Source organism: Thamnophis sirtalis, unplaced genomic scaffold, assembly GCF_051295495.1.
Source record: "Thamnophis sirtalis isolate CommonGarterSnake01/CBP01778 unplaced genomic scaffold, rThaSir2_p1.2 scaffold_10, whole genome shotgun sequence".
Lineage (NCBI taxonomy): Eukaryota > Metazoa > Chordata > Lepidosauria > Squamata > Natricidae > Thamnophis > Thamnophis sirtalis.
Window position 1 is genome coordinate 29,880,283 of NW_028261390.1, and position 23,809 is coordinate 29,904,091.

General features: G+C 40.8%; 1 protein-coding gene and 1 long non-coding RNA gene across 4 annotated transcripts in view; one reads left to right on the forward strand and one right to left on the reverse strand.

Moving 5' to 3' along the window:
- Positions 1-16,147: 16,147 nt before the first annotated feature.
- On the reverse strand, positions 16,148-19,939 carry LOC148043826 (uncharacterized). The gene is made up of 2 exons (XR_015697882.1): positions 19,643-19,939; positions 16,148-16,514 (listed from the first exon to the last, which is right to left on the reverse strand). It is a non-coding gene; the product is annotated as an uncharacterized LOC148043826 (long non-coding RNA).
- Positions 19,940-20,126: 187 nt separating this feature from the next.
- TBC1D9 (TBC1 domain family member 9) overlaps positions 20,127-23,809 on the forward strand; it is a 48,696-nt gene continuing 45,013 nt past the window's right edge. For all 3 annotated transcript variants that reach the window (XM_014065273.2, XM_087724361.1, XM_014065274.2), the window contains exon 1: positions 20,127-21,126. In XM_014065273.2, the coding sequence (XP_013920748.2) occupies positions 21,000-21,126 (127 nt within the window). In that variant the 5' untranslated portion in view covers positions 20,127-20,999. The remainder of the gene's footprint in view (positions 21,127-23,809) is intronic.

A 23,809-nucleotide genomic window follows, 5' to 3' on the forward strand; every position in this document is an offset into this window, starting at 1 on the left:
TAAGTGATAAAGTCAGTCCAACATCCATTGATGATTTGATGATTATATCACTGCCCTACATTTCAGGACTATCACAAAAAAATATGGAACCCCAAATGTTTGGCTTTTTAGGTCCACTCCTACGTAGATCTTTGGATGTTGGGAAAATCCAAAGCCTTGCTAGATGGCATTCCAGCCAGCTATGCCCACGATAGAATATAAATTGTGATGCTAAAGGCATAGTTTCCCATCTGCTGTAATTCAAATCCTGTTTCTATGAAGACTAGGAAGGAGGACAAGCAGAGCTCTGGTTGATTCTGGGTGGACTGGTGAAGGCTAAACAGCAACTATCCCTGAAAAATTGAGATGACGGGATAATCAGGAAGATACTAGATTATGCAGAAATGGATAGATTGATATTGAGAATTAAACAGAAAGAAGTAGAATGTTATCAAACATGGAATTTATTTCACCAATGGTTAGAAAAACGGGGTAGAGATTAAGAATGTAAATTTGTATTGTTAAACAAACTACCCAGACAACATGAAGTTTATTAAGCACTAACAAATGTATTTAATAGAAAATCAATAAAATAATAATAATAACAATAATAACCTATCCCTGAAAAATCTCAGGGAAGCATATTGTGTAGTGATGACAGCCAAAAACACCTGACACCACCTTGGAAGTGTGCAGTAAATACCTGCTACAAAATGACGATGATGGCAACCAAGGGATGGCTGTCAGATAAGAGATGACATTGCATTGTTAGAGATCCCTGACACCCACTTTATGATCTGATTCTGTGAGAGGAGGTTTTGAAGTATTTCTAGCAGGACTATCAGATTCTACAACAGCTTTGTTCCCTAGACCACCTGTCTGGTAAACTCGCAAGATTTGTTTTTCTTACCATAAATATGTATACATCTGAACTAGACTATGTTGTTTCTCTGTGTCATATATGTGGGTATATGGATAATTTTGTATTTATCCTGTTATTGGAGGTGGTTATCCTTTGAGACCTGTATGCAACAAAATTTCGTTTTTAATGTGTGCTGATTAGTGTACATTCAATTAAGTTTTTTATTCTATTCTATTCTATTTTATTCTATTCATTCCAATAGCCTATCCTATCCTGTCCTGTCTTATCATATCCTATCCTTCATTCCATTATCTATTCTATTCTATTCTATTCTATTCTATTCTATTCTAGTCTAGTCTAGTCTAGTCTAGTCTAGTCTAGTCTAGTCTATTATTCATTCCAATATTTATTCTATTCCTGTTCTATTCTATTTTATTCTATTCTATTCTTCATTCCAATATCCTATTCTATCCTTTCCTATCCTTCATTGCAATATCTATTCTATTCTATTCTATTCATTCCAATAGCCTATCCTATCCTGTCCTGTCTTATCATATCCTATTCTTCATTCCAATATCTATCCTATCCTATCCTATCCTTCATTCCAATATCTATTCTATTCTATTATTATTCATTCCAATATTTATTCTATTCTATTCCTGTTCTGTTCTATTCTATTCTATTCTTCATTCCAATATCCTATCCTATCCTATCCTATCCTTCATTCCAATATCTATTCTATTCTATTATTCATTCCAATATTTATTCTATTCTATTCCTGTTCTGTTCTATTCTATCCTATCCTTCATTCCAATATCTATTTTATTCTATTCTATTCTATTCTTCATTCCAATATTTATTCTATTCTATTCCTGTTCTGTTCTATTTTATTCTATTGTATTCTTCATTCCAATATCCTATTCTATCCTTCATTCCAATATCTATTCTATACTATTCATTCTAATAGCCTATCCTATCCTGTCTTATCATATCCTATTCTTCATTCCAATATCTATCCTATCCTATCCTTCATTCCAATATCTATTCTATTCTATTATTATTCATTCCAATATTTATTCTATTCTATTCTTGTTCTGTTCTATTCTATTCTTCATTCCAATATCCTATTCTATTCTATCCTATCCTATCTTTCATTCCAATATCTATTCTATTCTATTCTATTCTTCATTCCAATATTTATTCTATTCTATTCCTGTTCTGTTCTATTTTATTTTATTCTATTCTATTCTTCATTCCAATATCCTATTCTATCCTTTCCGATCCTTCATTCCAATATCTATTCTATTCTATTCTATTTATTCTATTCATTCCAATAGCCTATCCTATCCTGTCCTGTCTTATCGTATCCTATTATTCATTCCAATATCTATCCTATCCTATCTTTCATTCCAATATCTATTCTATTCTATTCTTCATTCCAATATTTATTCTGTTCTATTCCTGTTCTGTTCTATTCTATTTTATTCTATTCTATTCTTCATTCCAATATCCTATTCTATTCTATCCTTCATTCCAATATCTATTATATTCTATTCTATTCATTCCAATAGCCTATCCTATCCTGTCCTGTCTTATCATATCCTATTCTTCATTCCAATATCTATCCTATCCTATCCTATCCTTCATTCCAATATCTATTCTATTCTATTATTATTCATTCCAATATTTATTCTATTCTATTCCTGTTCTGTTCTATTCTATTCTATTCTTCATTCCAATATCCTATCCTATCCTATCCTATCCTTCATTCCAATATCTATTCTATTCTATTATTATTCACTCCAATATTTATTCTATTCTATTCCTGTTCTGTTCTATTCTATCCTATCCTTCATTCCAATATCTATTTTATTCTATTCTATTCTATTCTTCATTCCAATATTTATTCTATTCTATTCCTGTTCTGTTCTATTTTATTCTATTGTATTCTTCATTCCAATATCCTATTCTATCCTTCATTCCAATATCTATTCTATACTATTCATTCCAATAGCCTATCCTATCCTGTCTTATCATATCCTATTCTTCATTCCAATATCTATCCTATCCTATCCTTCATTCCAATATCTATTCTATTCTATTATTATTCATTCCAATATTTATTCTATTCTATTCTTGTTCTGTTCTATTCTATTCTTCATTCCAATATCCTATTCTATTCTATCCTATCCTATCTTTCATTCCAATATCTATTCTATTGTATTCTATTCTATTCTTCATTCCAATATTTATTCTATTCTATTCCTGTTCTATTTTATTTTATTCTATTCTATTCTTCATTCCAATATCCTATTCTATCCTTTCCGATCCTTCATTCCAATATCTATTCTATTCTATTCTATTTATTCTATTCATTCCAATAGCCTATCCTATCCTGTCCTGTCTTATCGTATCCTATTATTCATTCCAATATCTATCCTATCCTATCTTTCATTCCAATATCTATTCTATTCTATTCTTCATTCCAATATTTATTCTGTTCTATTCCTGTTCTGTTCTATTCTATTTTATTCTATTCTATTCTTCATTCCAATATCCTATTCTATTCTATCCTTCATTCCAATATCTATTATATTCTATCCTATCCTATTCTTCATTTCAATATCTATTCTATTCGTGAAATTGAATCTGATCAGAGGGCATATTTGGATGGAGACCATAGCATACCACACCATTGAGGGGGTGCTAAGATATACGACAATTAATAGCTGGAGCAGTGAAGGGTTGGACAGCGAGTAACAGCACACAGTTATAACCAATTGGCTGAAGAGAGCCAGCCACTGAATGTGGGAATTTGAGCTGTAATTGGTTCCTGTGAGAGTAAAGGGGGAGTTTCCTTGTTTCCTGCCATTTTCCTGTGTGCTGTGTGTGGTCTGTGATTTACCTCATGATGTTCCTGTCGTGTTGATTTTCCTGATGATGCTTCTGTTTGTCTCCTGTAAATATATTTATTTACATAAAGTTGCCAATTTGTGTCAATGACTCTGACTCCATTTGAACACCGGTTGCGCAATTCCCTGACAAATCTGATCAGAGGACATATTTTGATGGAGACCATATCACATCACACCAGTCAGGAGGTCCTCACTGTTAAGCTTCCCCTGCAAAGGCTCTTTGCCACCAATTCACAGCTTTCCCACCTCATGGTCCATTCCACACATGAACGTGTCACCTGAACAGGTATATCCCTTAAGAAATCCAACCAAAACTGAAAAGCTACCCACCCAAAGCACCAACTGAACTTTGTCTTCATGAAGCCAAAGCTACAGATGCAGAGATGAGGATTGATTAGAATGTCTTTTGAACAGTACATCAACTGCATCTCATCTTTTGAGATGGAAAAACCCAAAAGGTTAAAGGAACCTGCACATGTTGTGGTCCAAGGGAACCAGCTGTGCAACTTGTCCCGTATTCACAATAGCCCCATAGTTTGTGACGAGGAAGGGATGGATGAGGAGAGCATAGGTGACAGAAGAACAGATGTTCCCATAAACATCAGCCACTTGTTTGATCAGGCAAAACTAAAAGGTGTATTGGCATCATTTTTGAAACCTTTTACCCAATATTAGGAGTACGGACTAGATAAAACAGATTTTACAGAAGTTGTGAGTGCTCCATCACTGGAGGTTTTTAAAGAAAAGATTGGACAACCACTTGGACAACCATTTAAATATGAGCCAGCAGTGTGCAGCAGCTGCCAAAAAAGCCAACACAGTTCTAGGCTACATAAACAGAGGGATAGAATCAAGATCACGTGAAGTCTTAATACCACTTTATAAGGCCTTGGTAAGGCCACACTTGGAATACTGCATTCAGTTTTGGTCGCCACGATGTAGAAAAGATGTGGAGATTCTAGAAAGAGTGCAGAGAAGAGAAACAAAGATGATTAGGGCACTGGAGACTAAAACATATGAAGAACGGTTGCAGGGACTGGGTATGTCTAGTTTAATGAAAAGAAGGACTAGGGGAGACATGATAGCAATGTTCCAATATCTCGGGGGTTGCCACAAAGAAGTGGGAGTCAAATTGTTCTCCAAGGCACCTGAGGATAGAACAAGAAGCAATGGGTGGAAACTAATCAAGGAGAGAAGCAACTTAGAACTAAGGAGAAATTTCCTGACAGTTAGAACAATCAATCAGTGGAACAGCTTGCCTCCAGAAGTTGTGTATGCCCCAACACTGGAAGTCTTTAAATAGATGTTGGATAGCCATTTGTCTGGAAAGGTATAGGGTTTCCTGCCTAGGCAGGGGGTTGGACTAGAAGACCTCCAAGGTCCTTTCCAACTCTGCTATTGTATTGTATTGTTTAATGAAAAGAAGGACTAGAGGAGACATGATAGCAGTGTTCCAATATCCCAGGGGCTGACGCAAAGAAGAGGGAGTCAAGCTATTCTCCAAGGCACCTGAGGGCAGGGCAAGAAGGAATGGGTGGAAACTAATCAAGGAGAGAAGCAACTTAGAACTGAGGAGAAATTTCCTGACAGTTAGAACAGTTAGAACAATTTATCAGTGGAATGATTTGCCTCCAGAAGTTGTGAATGCTCCAACAGTGGAAGTTTTTAAGAAGATGTTGGATAGCCATTTGTCTGAAATCGTATAGGGTTTTCTGTCTAGGCAGGAGGTTGGACTAGAACAGTGTTTTTCAACCTTTTTTGTGCAAAGGCACACTTTTTTCATGAAAAAAATCACGAGGCACACCACCATTAGAAAATGTTAAAAAAAATTAACTCTGTGCCTATATTGACTATATATAAAGTAATTCTCCCACGGCACACCTTACACTATGTCACGGCACACTAGTGTGCCGCGGCACAGTGGTTGAAAAACACTGGACTAGAAGACCTCCAAGGTCCCTTCCAGCTCTGTTATTCTATTCTATTCTATTGTCTGGAATGATATAAGGTCTCCTGCTCAGCAGGAAGTTGGACTATTGAAGACCTCCAAGGTCCCTTCCAATTCTGCTCTTCTGTTGTTGTTGCTGTTGTTGTTATTGAGAGAAAAAGAAAATTATTAGCCTAGAAACCTGTTGACCCTTACTTAAATTTGCCTGGGTCTGGACTTTGATTTAAGATATTTTGTATCTGATTATTATGTTTCATTTATCTCCCCACCCTTACCTTTAGCCTAATGATGAAATTCAGCAGAAACTTTGTATTTAAGGAGTGTCATGGGATCACCTTTTGCAATCTGACAAGCAAAGTGAATATGGCAAGAAAAGTCATAAAATGGAGTAAAAGTCACTTAACAAATGTTTCACTTAGCAACTTAAATTTTGGGCTCAATCGTGGTTGTAACTCGAGGACTATCTGTCCAAGTTATCGGTCATTTTTTCCAAGGCTATCGTAACTTTGAATCATTGTTGAATGATTGTAAATTGAGGACTACCTGTATTTTACCTTCTCTAAGGTTACAACATAATTTTCTACTTTCCATAATCTACCTTTCTAATCATAAAATCCATAAATCAGGTTTTTCTCCTTTTTTCCCCTGGGAAAACATGTAGAAGGGTTTTCCATTCATTAACAATTGTAATTGTTAATCTAAGCAAACAGTTTTGCCATCTCTGCTAGTTCCAACATCTTCATTCCTCTCTTGTGGATATTTCAGGCTTTCTTTTTTGCACATATTACACATCAGGCAGCAGTGATCATATATAAAAATGGCACTTCTCTAATTGTCCATTAGCCCCACCCAAAAAACTTCTGATTTCAGCTGAATATTCATCTTTAAAACTTTTAGTATTGCATTGCCCCAACATTTTCTGCTTCTTTCACAAGACTCACAGACATGATAAAATGACCATGTTGGCCACCTTTCCAATATAAATTTGAAGTATCTTTTATATATTCTTGATATTTTTCTTGTAACTATATACCAATGATACATTATTTTATAAACATTCTCTTTTAAATTATAATGTAGTATGAATTTCAATCTTTTAAACCACATGTTTTCCAACCATCTCAACATTACATTATCACAAAAGTTCTTAGCCCATTTTATCATGCCAGCTTTCAATTGTTCTTTGTTTCAAATTTCATGTACAAAAATGTGTACGTTTTAATCAAGTACATAATCAGCTTCAAATTCTGTCTTCTGCTGCTCAGTTCCAGATGCCCTATTATCTGCTTTAAATCTTTCTTTTTAACTATCTATACAAAAACCATATCCTCTGCAACCAGTTGCTCTTTTGGTTTCATCTTTGGTTCTTGCATCTTCCAACAGGTTAACTACCGTAGTTCTCTTTGCCTGCTGTTTCCTCCTCCTGAAAAAGAGGTGTCCGTGCCTTTAAAACCAGGATATTCAAGAGGGGCATCTTTTTATTTTGGGACAGATTCTGACGGATTATTGCTTACAAAAGGCACAAGATGTTGCCAGGAGCTTTTCTTTTTTTAAAGAGCGAGAAATAGCAAGTTGTCATAAAACCATGCCGAAGGAATATCTTTAAATTAAGCAGCATTCTAGAGGGGAGAAAATCTTTCTCCTGGAAGGCCAAAGAAAAAAACTGCAGAAATTAACAGCTCTCTCAACAACACGTTTTTTAAAAATAAAAAATGAAAGGTATGTATAATGCCATGATTGTCCAAAGTTCCTAGGTAAAAGGTTGCAAACTAAAAAACAAATGAAATTAAGATTCACATGACAGATGCCATTGACTTTTCTCTTTAGCTGCCATTCCTCTATAATCTATGTAGTTCTTCTGTTTTCTGAAATGCCTATGGCAAATTCGGAAAATTAATCTTATACAAACGCATCACAATCCGATTAGGATTTGGCTCCTTAATAAGTAAAAGTTAATATGTAAAGAAAAGTATCAAGGAAGTCTGCTCATATGCAAAGTACATTCCTATAAGACAGCTTTCCCACAATATGTGATTTGCCTGTTTTGGACTATTCTTCCCATTAATGTTTACCATAATCTTTGAGAGCCAGTTGGTGTACTGATCAGGCATCAGACTAAAACTCAGGAAACTGTGAGTAGGTGATTTTTGGCCAGTCTCTCTTTCTCAGCTGTAGAAAGCAGGCAAGTGATTAGTCCAAGCTGCCAGAAGGACCCAGGACTGATTCAAAGGCATATATAATGATGGGTACGTAATATATAAATAAATATAAATATATAATACAAAATGTATTATAAATATATTATGTAAACAACATCTGGGGCATCACTGAACTACCATTGGCATTGACAAAATCATCCCCAGTCAATTGCAAAAGGCAGCTTTACTTGGTACAGATAAAAGGTATCCTGCAACGATACCTTTAATCCTATTCATCAATATCTTCCTGTCCCAGGTCCTTGGGAAAGAGTTAACAGGTAGACAAAAATGCCAAATCCAGTTTGAACATCTGACTGTGTGACAAGCATGACAATGATGGTTCCACCACAAAATCGCGGAGGACAAAATCGCGCTCGACGAAAGCGCGCATTTGACGTCATCACAGCGCGACGAAAACATCGCGCTGTGATCGAAAAATGTAAAAATAAAGCTAAAACCTTACCCTAACCCCCCCAAACCTAACCCCAAACCTAACCCTAAACCTAACCCTTAACCTAACCCTAAATCTAACCCTAAACCTAACCGTTAACGTAACGAAAAACCTAACGCTAACCCTTAACCTAACCCTAACCCTAACCCTAACCCTTAACCTAACCCTTACCTTTATGTGAATCGGCTTGCTTTAATTTTAATTTTATTTCAATTTTTAATTTTTTTCGTCGCGCTGTGATGACGTCACATGCGCGCTTTCGTCGAGCGCAATTTTGTCCTCCGCGCTTTTGACGGGTCATGGACAATGATGACAAAAATCACCATCAGTCAATTGCAAAAGACAGCTTAATATGGAACAGCTTACATCCTGTGATAGTTCCTTCCGTCAAGCAACATCTACTTATCCCAGGTTCTTGAGAAGGGCTCATCCATAAAAGGTCTTATTTTCAACAACGTATCTTTCACCCTACAGATAAATACAGCAATCATAGCTAGTAGCCAGTGTCAGCCTTAAATGTATATATTCCTCTTTTGAGTTGCTGGGGGTGTGTGTCTTCATGCACTTTTTAACAGATTAAATTCCTTTCATGTATATGGAATATCCTAATATTTAGAATCGTTGGAGGACTGAACCATTCCAGAACCTTGGCAGAATAAGAAAAATATAGTTCAAGCTAATCTATCTTACTTGTTAAGATTCACATCATGCATTAACAAAATTCTGGGAATAAGCAAATGCAAACAATGCCATATGCTTTAGGGAGAACACAACACGACGGGGAAGATTGGTGTTGATCATGTTTGAATGCAACATCCATTTTTGCTGAAATGTATGGAAATATACATTTTAAAAAATTATAATAAAACAAACCTATTTTTTTCCATTTCTCTTATAAGGCTAGTACACACAATCTTCATTTTATATTCACAGAACTTAGGATATGCATGAATGAATCTGTTTATGCAAATAATTTTGCTGGCTGTCTTTCCATTATGTGCCAAAGGCAAAAAATACATAATGTAAAAGTATGTATTTAAAATTATCTAACATCTTATAAAACAAACTTAAAAGGTAACTATTATTTATTTCTGTTATTATTATAATCAAAACTTTTAATATTATTGAACGATGTATTTATTTAAATAATAATAATACAGTCCTGTAACATCTAAAAGTCTACCTAAGGAATCAGATCTAAGCACAGTTAGAATTTTAAAAGTAATTTGTAATTAGTAATTTAATAAATTTATATGCCACCCAATCCCGTAGGACTCTGGGTGGCTTATAAAAACAAGATAAAAGATAAGAGTTAAAAATAGAAAAAGAGAAACAAATTTAAAAACAACACACCATACATTCAGTCTAGGCGGGGCTGGACCTCGTTTATGAAGTCAACAGCCCCAGGCCTGCCGGAATAGCCAGGTTTTAGTGGCTTTTCAGAAGGCCGAGAGAGTGGGAAGAGTCTGGATCTCTATGGGTAGATCGTTCCACAGGGCCAGAGCAGCTACAGAGAAGGCCCTCCCCCGAGGGGCCGCCAGTCGGTCGATGGCACCCGGAGAAGGCCCAACCTGTGAGATCTTATCGCCCGTTGGGAGGTATGTGGCAGGAGGCGGTCTCTCAGATATCCAGGTCCTAGGCCATGTAGGGCTTTAAAGGTGATGACCAGCACCTTGAAACGCGTTCGGAGACCAATAGGAAGCTAGTGCAGCTCACAGAGGATGGGTGTAACATGGGTCTATCTAGGTACACCTGATATCGCTCGCGCGGCTGCATTCTGGACCAACTGTAGTTTCCACACACTTTTCAGGAGCAGCCCCATGTAGAGCGCATTACAGTAATCAAGTCTTGAGGTGACGAGGGCATGAGTGACCATTCGAAGTGCCTCCCGGTCCAGGTAGGGCCGCAACTGGTGCACCAGGCAAACCTGGGCAAAAGCCCCCCTGGTCACAGCCGACAGATGGTGTTCTAACGTCAGCTGCGAATCTAGGAGGACACCCAAGTTGCGGACCCTCTCTGAGGGGTGTAAGATTTCACCCCCCAGGCTAAGGCAATATCAATAGCCACTCAGTCTTGTCTGGATTGAGTGCAAGCTTGTTCGCTCCCATCCAGACCTTGACAGCCTCCAGGCACTGGCACATCACTTCCACCACTTTGCTGAGTTGGCACGGGGCGGACAGATACAATTGGGTATCGTCCGCATATTGATGGTATTTAATTCCGTGCCAGCGTATGTTCTCACCCAGTGGCTTCATGTAGATATTAAATAGGAGGGGGGACAGGTCCGAACCCTGCAGCACCCCATATTTGAGGGGCCGAGGGGTCGACCTCTGTCCTCCAACCAACACCGACTGCGACCTATCCGAGAGGTAGGAGGAGAACCACCGTAAAACGGTGCCTCCCACTCCCACGTCCCGCAACCATCGCAGAATGATACCATGGTCGATGGTATCGAAAGCCACTGAGAAGTCAAGAAGCACCAGGATAGAGGAATGTCCTCTATCCCTGGCCTGCCAGAGATCATCAGTCAGCGCGACCAAAGCAGTTTCGGTGCAGTAACCAGGCCTGAAACCCAACTGAAAGGGATCTAGATAGTCTGCTTCATCCAAGGTCCGTCGGAGTTGAAAGGCCACCACCTTCTCAACAACCTTCCCTACAAAAGGGAGGTTGGAGACTGGACGGTAGTTATTAAGGATAGCTGGGTCCAGAGAAGGCTTCTTAAGGAAGGTTCTTACCACCGCATCCTTCAGAGGGTGCGGGAAAGATCCCTCCTGTAGAGAGGTGTTAACAATCCTCTGGAGCCAGCCTCATGTTACCTCCCTGCTGGTCAAGACCAGCCAGGAGGGACACGGGTCCAGTAGGCAGGTGGAGGCACTCACCGCTCCCATGGCCTTGTCCACTTCCTCAGGAGCGACAAGCTGGAACTCGCTCCAAGAAATCTGATCAAGGCCCTCCCCCGGCATCTCTGCTGGTACTGTCCAAGTGGAGTCCAGGTCCGTCCAAATCCAAGCGACTTTGTCCAACAGAAACTGAACAAATTCCTCAGCTCTTCACTGTAAGGGCTCTCCCGCATCTCTCCCTTTCAGGAGGGAGCAGGTTATCCTAAACAGGGCGGCCGGGCGAGATTCTGCGGACGCAATAAGAGTGGAAAAATGAGCACATTTTGCCGCCCATATCGCCACTAAATAAGTCCTAATAAAGGCTCTTAGTTGTGTTCGGTCAGATTTGGAGTTACTAGCCCTCCAACGTTGCTCTCGGCGTCTCTTTTGGCGCTTCATCTCCCGGAGTTCCTCGGCGAACCAAGGGGCCCTCCTGGATCCACTTTAATGTCAGCTTTTTGTCATCAATGATTGTTTTTCATTCTGAAGTTTATATTGTAGCATAGTGTGCCTATAGGTAAGCTACTTGCGTTTTATGCTAAGCTGAATACTAAAGATTTCAGTTGATTTTTTAAAGTACATAACACTTCCATTTTAATTATTCTGATAGAATAAGGAATTTGTTTCATAGGCATTTGTTGATAAAAATTGAGGAATAGGTGGCAGTTGTGAGCAGAAGGATCTTTGAGTAACAGTGGGTCGTGTGTATCAGTTACGCTCTTTCCTGGATCAACTAACTCTGCTCACAGTGACCCATGCCCTAGTCCCGTGATGACGAATCTATGGCATGTGTGCCAAAGATGGCACGCAGAACCCTCTCTGCAGGCACTTGAGCTGTTGCCCCAGCTCAGCTCCATGGCGCATATGCGCATGCCTCCTGCTGGCCAGCTGCACTGGAGGTGGGGTGCATGCGGGAGATGCGCAGGCATGTGGGGGGGTGCACGCACATGTGGGGGTAGGAGGGTGCATGGGGGTGTGGTGCTCCTCCCTGCGGCCTGTTTTTGGTCCCAGGAGGTTTCAGGGAGGCCTGCTAGGCCCAAAATGGGGCCTCAAACGTCACGGTGGGAGGAGTGCAGGAGAGTCACATGCATGCACAGGGGGCATGGCATGTGGGGGTGTCATGCATGCATTGCCTTATGGGTGTGGGCACACAGGTGCGTGCATTCACACACTTTTGTCACAAAAAGGTTGGCCAACATGCCCTAATCACTTCCTGTCTTGATTATTGTAATGTCAGCCACAGGAAGGAAGTCATCATAAGCATGAATGAAGCTTTGTTGTATTCCCTTCCCATCCAGTATCCTACTGAATACTGTTTGGGGACCACAAGAGAGCCACTATGGAGAAGGCCTTTTTTGGTCCCACAAGAGACGTCTAGATGGTCCTCCGTAAGAGAGACCTGTAATATGTCTTGTCTCTCTTCTTTAGTGAGTTGGGAAAATGTAACTGGGAAAAGACACCCCTTCAAATAACCTAGTCCCAAGCCATGTAAGGCTAACGTTAGAAGCAAAGCAGACAATCCTGAGCACTGTCACAGGAAGAGTATCATGTCCTGTAAATTTTACAATTCCATTTAAGTCATTCAAGTTTACTATTCCTCTGTTATTACTAGCAGAAAACATCAGATCTATTCATTACCTGGCTAGCTCTGTATGCAGAAGAAATTGAGTACCATATCAGCCCATATCAATAAAAATTAGGTTTTTAATATATAACTTTATTTATTGCTTTTTCTTTGCACACATAAGTGCTTGGTGTCTGGGTCACCATGTATTGGCTGGGTCAATTTACTTTATATACCATACTAATAACAATACTAATATTATTCAGGTATACATGGTAATGCTCTCTCAACTTCTAACATTTACGTCTACATAGTAATTGTAATATATTATATAGCAGTAGTATACATAGTAATATTTTCCCCATTTATAACTTCTACCTCTATTTTCTAACTCTTAGTAAAGCAAGTCCTATATTATCAATAGCAATAGCACTTAGTCTTGTATACTGCTTCATAGTGTTTTACAGCCCTCTCTAAGCAGTTTACAGAGTTTACAGAGCAGTGGTGGGTTTCAAAAAAAATTTAGAACCTCTTCTGTAGGCGTGGCCTGCTTTGTTGGAGTGGCTTGCCAGCCATGTGACTGGATAGGCGTGGCCAACTTGTAAAATGTGGTGAAACTCACTTAACAACGCTCTTGCTTAGCAACCAAAATGTTGGCTCTGAAACTCTGGCATTTGAAGAGTGCACGTCTTAAAGCTGTCAAGTTACAACACTTGCACCCCTCAACCTTTAGAAAAAAACCCAGAGGTGTTCAAACTTGACAGCTTTAAGACTTGTGGACTTCAATTCCCAGAATTCCTCCTCTCGCTCTTCATCTTGATGATGTGCGGACAGGTGGGGGGAGGGAGCTGGAACCGGTTCTAAACAACTCTGTAGATTTGTGGAACCTCTTCTATAAAAGAAGTTAGAACTGGCAGAAACCCACCCCTGTTACAGAGTCAACATATTGCTCCCAACAATGTGGGTCCTCATTTTACCCACCTCGGAAGGATGGAAGGCTGTCAACTGTGAGCCTGGTGAGATTTGAACTGCCAAATTGCAGGCAGCTGGCAGGCAGGCAGAAGTAGCCCGCAGTACTACACTCTAACCACTGCACCACCGTGGCTCATTAAGAAGTATTCTGTATCTATCTGTCATATTTTGCCCTTTTTAGTATTTCAACTCTTACTGACTTTTTGACAAATTTCCCATGCTCCTCCCCTGGGATCTTGTTTTCCCCTTATATCACTCATATTTAATCTCAATATTTCATCTGCCTCTACATCTATCTCTCACTGTCGAATCTCTTTTATCACTTCTGGGAGCTCTTTCTTTGTCCACGTCTATATTTTGCCCCCTTAAAGCGTAATCTGCCTACTCCATTTCAAGAATTTTTACTATTTCTTCCTCATCTTTTCCTGCTTGTGTAATTTGTTGATTTGTCTCCTCTATTCTTTCCTCTGCTCTTTCTACTTTCTCCTCTATTTCCTGGATTTCTTGTTCATTTTTCCTTGTCATTTGCTGAGAGTCTCCTAGTTTCATATCTGAATCATGCATCAGTTTCTTCATCTTCCTAGGGTTCCTTGTAATAGCTTTCTGAATACCTTGAAGCATCAATAGTATTTTTTAAAATGCATTTGTTTTTCCCTGTTGCAACATTTTATTTTAATTTAATGGGCTAAAATTTACTCAATAGTCCACCAAAGTCCCAATGTGCCAATTGTCCACCACCCTAAAAAGCCAATATTAAACTAATTTGCTCAGTCCACAATGTTATAATCCTCAAGATCTGCCAATTTGCTCCCTCTAAATTATCTAACTTTGCACATCTTGTTTAACTTTTCTTTTTTCACCTCGTAAGATGTTCTATCAAACAGAATTTATAATCCAGAATGGCCCACCAGATTTCCCTCTGTCTCATTAAGCCACATAGTCAGATGTTCAGTTTCAAGGGAAATTCCTATTGTTTATAATCCACACTTCTTTGAAGATCTTCAGAAGGCTCACCAGTTACTCCCAGCCAGCCAGAAAAACAAATAGATATAAAACAAAAAACAACACCCCCCCAAAAAATGGCTTTTCTGATGTTGTTTGCCTTTCACTCTGTTTCCCTTCTTATCAATTCTGTCAAGATCTTTTCCAACTATACAGCAGTGTAGTATGGTATCTTTTTTTCACCAGTAGATGGTGCTGCATCCCAAAGTTCTAGCTTTATAACAAAGCAGAAGGTATAATAGCTGATTGCCAAATGATCACAAAGTCCATTTTTCTTCCTACAATTTCTTCCAGTAGTCAAACAATATTATAAGCAAATTAAAACCACTTTTCACAACACTGCAAACTCTAATCCAGTCTTTCTATATTTTAAAACTGCATAGTCTCTCATTAAAATGTCATTAGTCTTTTGGATCTGTAATCTAGCTTAATGTGTTAGCTCACTGCTTTCTCAGCACTTTAGAGAATCTTTCTTTCAAAAATTCTTTTATTTGGGGTTAGGTCTCTAATATAGTTGAAAATTGCCTCACCTAGTTCCAATCTACTGTTCACAAACTGCTCCAGATCATCTTTTTCTTCGGTTGCCCCAGCTTCGGCCCAGCCATAATGACCATTTCTCTTCTTCGTTGATTGGGAGGGTGCTTTGGATCAAGTGGAAGAGCCGCCGCTCTTCCGCGATCAGCAAGGGATCCATCCGTCACTCATCCAGGGTGACTTTAGCTCCTTAAGGCCTCCCAACGAGGAAGGATTGACCCGGAATTTGCGCAGCCCCGCTTTCCCAACCGTCTCGCTGTGATGCCAAACTGGAAGTCCATCTGGGGTTGCATACCTTCTGTAGACTATCCACTTACTATTACAGGTAGTCATTGGTTAACTACAGTAATTTGAACTGCAAATCATCATTAAGCAATGCAGTGATAACTGCAACATCACAACTGTTTCACTTAGCAATGGCAATCCCGGCATTTTCTAGTTGCTGTTGTTAAGTGAGGATGTGAGTCATTAAGCCATGACCTCTTTGTGACTTCTTGCCATAAGCCAAGTCATTGGAGAATTGCAAGTTGTGAGTCCTGGGAATCTTACAACCAGGCCAGAGGATGGGAGTACAAGCATGGCTGGCATAGGGTGAGTGTTCTAGAGGGCACGCAAGCAATTCTTGCAACCAATGTGAACGCAACCAGGTGTGGCTGCTGCTAGAAGCAGGTGGGTGTGCCGGGGGTTGCCAAGGTGCCACATAAGGCAACCAGGCTGGCGGTAACTGGGAGGGTGTTCAGATGGCTGTTGTACTACCATGTAAGCCACATGATATCCCCAAGATCTCAATGTCAGGGTTCCAAGTAATAGATCCATAGCAAGCAAAACTCCAAGGCAGGTAGATTCCTCAAAGAATAACTTTATTTGAAATATCATATTGGCACATATCTGGTGAAAACTGACTCTAAAGTGTCCCTCAGTTTTCACCTAATTAAAAGTGAAAGTTTCCCCCTCAATCCCAAACAATCGGTCACATGGCCCAATCAAGGCAGCGTCCGCTGGTCTGGTTACATCACTTCTCCTTCCTCTGGCCAGGTGTGAGAACGTCCTTGGTTCCCAAGTATTTTATTTTGACTACATAACCCCAGCTATCTCTAATACCTCCTCCCTATGCCTCTGCTCCAGTGTGGCAGCACTGATGCTTCAAGATGGCTTCGGCCAGGCCAGCTTCAGGGTTGACAGGCTTCCCCCATCAATTGAAGAGGATTTCCTGCAAGACAAAACAGTGGGAAATTACTCAAGGCTCACCTTAAACTCCCTCCCATGGAGACCTCCTATTTTTTGAGGGAACTCATCGTGAAACTGTTTAACCAACCTATCTGCCTTCACATCCCAGCTCTTGACCCAGGTGGCTTCAAAGAGGGGGTATCCCTTCCATTGCACAAGGTACTGCAGCCTGCCCCTATGCAATCTTTAGTCTAAATTTTTCTTCACCTCATAATGAGTCTCTCACTGCACTATTGGTTTTGGGGCTGCCCAATCTACTGGTCTAATCAGGGAGCCTATCACCGGCTTTAACATGCTACTGTGAAAGACTGGATGCACTTTCCCTAGCAGGCAAAGGAGCCTAAGTTGTACTGTAACAGGATTAATCACTTTCTCTATTGGGAAAGGTCCTATAAACTTTGGTCTTAGCTTTATGCCTGGCAGTTTTAGTCTGAGGTATTTCATCAAGAGGTAGACCTTGCTCCCAACCCAAAATGGCTCTTGGGGTCTGCGGCGTCTGTTGGCTTGGGCTTTGTAGGTTTTTGCCATTTCCCGCAGAGCCCACTTGGTGTTTTCCCATTCCTCCTTCAAAAACTCCATCCATTCACTTAAGGACACCAATGAAGGGGGTTCCCTAGGGAGCTCAGGCATGGGGATGAATTACATGTCGCTAGTAACCTGGAAAGGGATCAGGCCAGTGCTGCTGTGTATGGCATTATTGTATGCCACTTCAGCATACTTCATACCCGTAGTTATGGGGAAGAAAAGCAGTGGGAATAGAAGCAATTTGCAGGAGCAACTAGTGGCTTCTCTGTCAGCAACTTTGCTTGGGGGGGGGAGACAGAAGTGAAGACCCTCAGTTGTTACCAGTTCATGTGACCACAGGACACTGGTGTGTGAGCCAGTAAAATGGAATGTAGGAATGACTTTGGGGAAAGAGGGGAATACATGCTTCCTCAGAAACAATCAGACAAGAGGAACAAGAGCCTGCAGAAACTTAAAATCAGAAAAAGAAACTTAGAAAGGTCCCACTCAAATGGATCAAGCAGTTTAAAATGGTGGTAGGAAGTTGTACTTTCAGACTTGCAAGATTCTGTTAATGTAACTTTACAATAATGTATAGTTAGCTCATTTATTCATGCCTCCTGTCTGGTTTAACTAGGAAGACTGACAACCAGTTGCCAAGTGCCCAAATAATGGGCACATGACCTCAGGGATGCTGGAACTGCTGAAAGTTTGAGGACCAGTCATAAATATCAATTCGGTGCCATTGTAACTTTGAATGATCACTGAATGAGTGATTGTTAGCTTAGTACTGCCTGTAATGTAATATTCTTGAAAATCTATAGTGACAGATATTCTGCATTGACGTACAAGTGTATTTCTATGGTGTTAGTTTAATTTACTGAATCTTTCTGTACCTTTTTAGCCACCTGAAAAACAAGCCATCACAGACCAAAGGGTCAAAGGTGTTTGCAAAGCTAGAGTGTGTATTACAATCAGTCATATCTACTTTGTTATTGCTTAGGTTAAGCTCTTTATCCAAAACTAAATATTTTTAAGATGAGATGCACCAATAAGCAAAATAATAACAAATATGGCTGCCATAAACAGAGAGGGAAGGCATTGTCCATAAAGTTCTTAAACTTCTAAATTCCACCTTCTACATGGCAAGAGTATGTTTATTATTAGGTCTTTTATGTTTTCTTTTTTGTCCTCAAAATCAATCAAGCATAAACCTCCAACAATCTTATGTAATTTTGATTTTCCAGTTCTTATTCGTTTTTGTTATTTACCTGTCTGATAATACTCTATTGGATGTATAATTATGTACACCATTTCATTGGACTATTTTAAGCAGCGAGAGCACACAATTTTATTTGATCTGTATTCAGAAATTCTTGTTACAACTATCTTAGTACTATAAAGATGCAATGTTTACTTTCTACAAGAAACTACAAACAAATGAATTTACTGTATAATTTAATCTCTCACAATATTTTGCTTAACAAAAATATAATTTTCACAGATCTATGAATTCTCATATATCTCCAATGAATTTTTTTGGCTTGAAATAATAGTTATGGAGCAATGGACATAAATTTGATGTAAATGTATTTCAGAGGTATATAAAGAACCACCTTTGTACTAACTCATTCACAAGCTGCAAAACAAATTATGGACATTTATCTAATGTTTTTGAAGGAAGGCTAACATTTCACCCAATATAAATCAGTCAACCTTAAAATGCTCGCAAAAGAACCATAAAGCTGGAGCCAAAGTTAAAATAGCTTAACCTCAAGGGTATCTCTTTTACAATGATTTACCTAGAGATAAAACTTCCCATAATTTAAAAAGTAGCCAAATAAACATCTTCCAGGATTGCTATAATGGGAACTCCCTATCTTAAGGTAAAGGTTCCCCTTGCACATACATGCTAGTCATTCCCGACTCTAGGGGGCAGTGCTCATCTCCATTTCAAAGCCGAAGAGCCAGCGGTCTGAAGACATCTCCGTGTTCATATGGTCGGCATGACTAAACACCGAAGACATACAGAACGCTGCTACCTTCCCACCAAAGGTGGTTCTTATTTTTCTACTTGCATTTTTACGTGCTTTCGAACTGCTAGGTTGGCAGAAGCTGGGACAAGTAACGGGAGCTCACACTGTTATGCGGCGCTAGGGATTTGAACCGCTGAACTTCTGGTTGACAAGCTCAGCATCTTAGCTCTCTATCTTAAAGAAGCATTATTGTACTTTAAAAAAAACTAGAGTGAAATCTTCTCAAACATATGAACTATTAGGTAGGAATATTAGCAAAGGCACAGGATCAAAAATTGCCAGGTGTTTCCACGAATAGATTCGTGTTATCGTGGGTTACAAGAACCGCAACGATTCAGACCGCCACCAGATGGCAGTAAAGAATTTGGGTTTCATATCTCTGCTTCTTCCTAGGGGGTGGTCTAATTTTTCTCGTCCAGCCTAATAATGCTGATGAGTTGTAGTTGTGGATGACGAAGGTTTTGTGTGCTTATAGGGTTGTTGTTGTTGTTGCAGCTTTTCCTATGTCATTATATTTTATCCCTTGCCCACACCTGCTTTGAAGAACAGAAATGACTTCGGATAAATTCACCTGGCTCGTGACTGGCAATGCAGCCCGACTTAAGAAATCGAAAGGGGCGATTGCTTCTGACTCACTGCCGTCTCTCGGCCGCACCTTCTGTGAAGCAGAAGATATGTGTGGGGGGATGTACCTCTCTTTCCGCATTGCCCTTCATGAAACTACAAGCTCCTGCCGGGGCTCCGCAGGAGGCCCTCCGGCCGACTCCCAGCCACTTGGGTGGAGCTTGCGGCCCTGGAAGTCAAGCAAGGGATATGGAGACCGCGTGACCAGCTCCTGGGATTGCAGGAAGCGCCAAGCCAACCACCGGGCTCTGCGCAGGTTGTTCCAGCCGAGGCCACACCTCTTCGGAACCTGGCACGTCAGCCTCCCGGAGGCGATAGGCTCGGCTGGGCGATGGAGATCCGCAGCGGAACGGAGCGTTCCTGGCTGCCGCTGGTCGGTGCCATCCCGGCCGGACTGGGATGGGCGATCTAAGCCATCGCAACCCGGCGGAGGAGCCTAAACCTGGAAGTGGGTAGCCCGCCGTCTCCTTAGCCGCCTTGACGATGTCCTTTGTCGAACGGTGTTGGACAGCATCCCCCTTTCGGGGAGCGAGGTTTTCGGTGGCCAGCCCCGTATAGGTTGGTCGTGCGCCTCCCGAGTTCCGAAGCCGGTGGTTTTTTTTTAACCCGCAGAGACCAGTTTAGATGAGGGAGGTGATGGGACGTGGTCGTCCGAAATCCCGGGGTGTTTTTGCGTAACCCACGCCGGGGATACTGCGGGGTTTGCCAGCTCCCAAAGGCGCTAGCGCACGGAGAGGTGGCAGAGGAAGGACGGCCCGAGTCGGGCAGCTCTCTAGCTTCCGTCATATACCTGACCTTGCCTCCTTGGCATAAACGGCGGGGAATAAGCGATCTTTGCAGGCAAGACGGGTTTCCCCCGGGTTTTCTTGGCTCAGGAGGTGATTCCGAACCGTCGCCCGCTTCCCTCTTGTGGGTTTTTTTTCTCTCCCCGCCAGCGCATCCTTCCCGGGGCTCGATGGCCATGAGCTGGCTGGGAGATGGCGTTACCGCCCGGCGGGAGTGAGGTTGGGCGGGCTCAGCCGCCGCGTCGCCCGCTCTGAGGTCACCGCTCGGCTCGTTCCCGCGTCCCCACCGACGTGACTGCCGAGCCTGAGAACTGCTCCCACCTCGGGCGGAGGACAGCGGGCATGCCGCGGCTCTTTCTTGCTTTTCTCCTTCCCGATGGTCCGTGCTTCCGACGAGCTGCTGGCGGCGTCCCTCCGGCCTGGGCAGGGCGCTGAGGGAGTACGGAGGCTGCGTTCCTGAGAAGCCTCCGCCGAAAAAGAAGCCCCCCCCCCCGGGCTGCCTTTGTCTTGGCCGGGAGGATGTGGGTGAACCCGGAGGAGGTGCTGCTGGCCAATGCCTTGTGGATCACGGAGCGGGCCAACCCTTACTTCATCCTGCAAAAGAGGAAGGGGCACGGCGGAGATGGAGGCAGCGGAGGGATCACTGGTAAGAGCCGCGGGATTCCCTCTGGGAAAAGGGGCGCTCAGCCCTTCTTTATCAAGAAGACAAGCCCTGAATTCAGGGGGACTGTTCATGAGTAGGCCCTTGTAGACTCCATATCCTGTGTTGATCTAGCTCTTTTTTGGGGAGAGGGAGGTTCTTATTACCATTGGTGGTGGGGGGAGGGTGGCTATATATGAGGAGTTTTTGGTTTTCCCTGAGCTTGGTTTTTTGCTTGCACACCTTACATTACCCATTGAGGTAACAACTGGAGAGCAAACCCCACTTGCACTTATGTTACCCAGTCGAGGGATACAATACACTACAATACCTTTATTGACACTTTGAATGTACACTAATCGGCAACATTAATATGAAATTTCATTGCATACAGCTCTCAAAGGGTGACCACTTCCAATATACACTACATAACCATGACAGAATGAATGAATGAATGAATGAATGAATAATGGAATGTCTACAACCTAACAACCAAGCCTAGACAGCACCAAGGACTTCACAATACAAGCCTGAGCTGCTGAGCTGTTTATTTTCTATAGGCTATATAAGATTTCAGCATTTCAGGTTGAAAAGGTACACATCTCTTAAACTAGAGATGGGGAACTGTGGCCCCTTTATGACTTGTGGACTTCAACTCCCAGAATTGAACTTCCACAGGTCATAAAAGGGCCATAGTTTCCCATCCTGTCTTAAACAAAACGGAAAATGACTGCTATGTTTTCTTCCATTATGTCTTTTGGATATATTTATACACTTTACTTGAGCTTTGCTAGAGCTTCTATAATCTAATGTCCTTCAGATATGTTGATCATGAAACTCCCAGCCAAAATCCAGTTGGTAGAGACTCTGGGAATTGTCATCCCAATATTTTTGGAAGGCATTAGGCTATGGAAGGTTGTAATTATGTACAGTAATTACTTGCACTATTATTTTGGGCTGACAATTTTACTGCTAATTATTATTTCTTTTGTCATTGCACAGAAAAACATTGGGAGCGGAATTTATGACAATTCCATAACACTGCTGGGCTTGTTATTGACCTTGTGTAGGAAATCTTTAAAAGCTCTGTTGAACTCCTTGAGAGGTACTTCCAAGTACTTATACAAAGAGTTTGGTGTATTTATTCTGCTTTGAAATTTTTTTGTAATTTCACCTTCCAATGTTCTTTGTGAAAGTTCCTTGCCCTTTATCTTGCTGTAAATGTGGTGCATCCGGTATATATTTGCCTAAGGTCACAGGATTAAAAGTGCCTTGTAGAATAGACAAAAATCAGTTCTAAACATCAGGGTTTAAAATAGTTAGGGATATTTTCTGTTTCTGTTGCCTACACAAATAAATAAGGGACATGCTTCTGTTTTATTTCTTTTTCAAGAGGCAATTGGTTTTTCTTTGAACATGTTTCGCTTCTCATCCAAGAAGCTTCTTCAGCTAAGAAGTGAAATGTCTTCAAAGAAAAACCAGAAAGTCCAGTTGCCTTTTGAAAAAGCACCTTTGGGGCTGAGAGTCTCCATAGACATGCAGTTGCAGTGGTTCAGATTCACATCTACACTTAGTTGGTGTTATCTATAGCAGTGTTTCTCAACCTTGGCAACTTGAAGATGTCTGGACTTCAAGTCCCAGAATCCCCCAGCCAGTGAATGCTGGCTGGGGAATCTGGGAGTTGAAGTCCAGACATCTTCAAGTTGCCAAGGTTGAGAAACACTGATCTATAGAACTCTTTTTGATTTAATAGTTTATTTTGGTGGTCGTCATGGCTACCATGTTTAGAATTACTATTTAATAATTTTGCTTCCAGCATTGGGAAGTCAGAAAGATAAATACATTTCAGTCTTCTTGTATTTATGTTCAGTCTTACATAGATATACATGACATTATTAGCTTTACAATACAGAAAAAAGGAATACAATTGTCTAATTTTAACCCAGATAACTTACGTAAGAGTAGCAGAAGCCTAAAGGAATGTTAATACTGTTTTTCTACTGTTTTAGGTAAGGTAGTACACATGTTTTACGGATATGAGTGCTTTTTCTTTTTAAGCAATTTTAATTTGGGTGGCTTGGAAAGAACATCCTTAATTTGTCCTTTTCATTTTGATATTACATTTTCTTTGGAAGGGCTATATTTATCATCCCTTTCACTCAGTGTGTTATTGTTATTATGGTCAATTACCAAAATGGAATTCATGAGTATGCTTTAAAGAAGGAGTCGCCAACCTTGGCAACTTTAAGCCTGGTGGACTTCAACTCCCAGAATTCCCCAGCCGGGGGAATTGTGGGAGTTGAAGTCCGCCAGTCTTAAAGTTACCAAGGTTGGAGACCCCTGCTTTAAACTGTTTCTTTCTTGTTTCTTGATCTGATTTAGTTTGTATAAAAACCTGAATGGTAGCAATAACATCACATAATATTGCTGTTTTTTGTTTAAATCCTTTACCGCTTCCAATCATATCCTAAAAATGTGGGATCATCATAAATAATTCAAGACATTCTTCAAGGTGACTTCAGATTCTTACTGGAAAAAGAGTTTTATAGCATTTGTCCCTGTCTTAGATAACTAGTCAAACTGAACAGTGATTCAAACAGTGCCATGCCTGTAAATTAAAGAACAACACCTCTGCTGACAGCCGTATCTGCAGGCATTGTGTTTCGTTTTTAGTGTTTTATTAATGCAT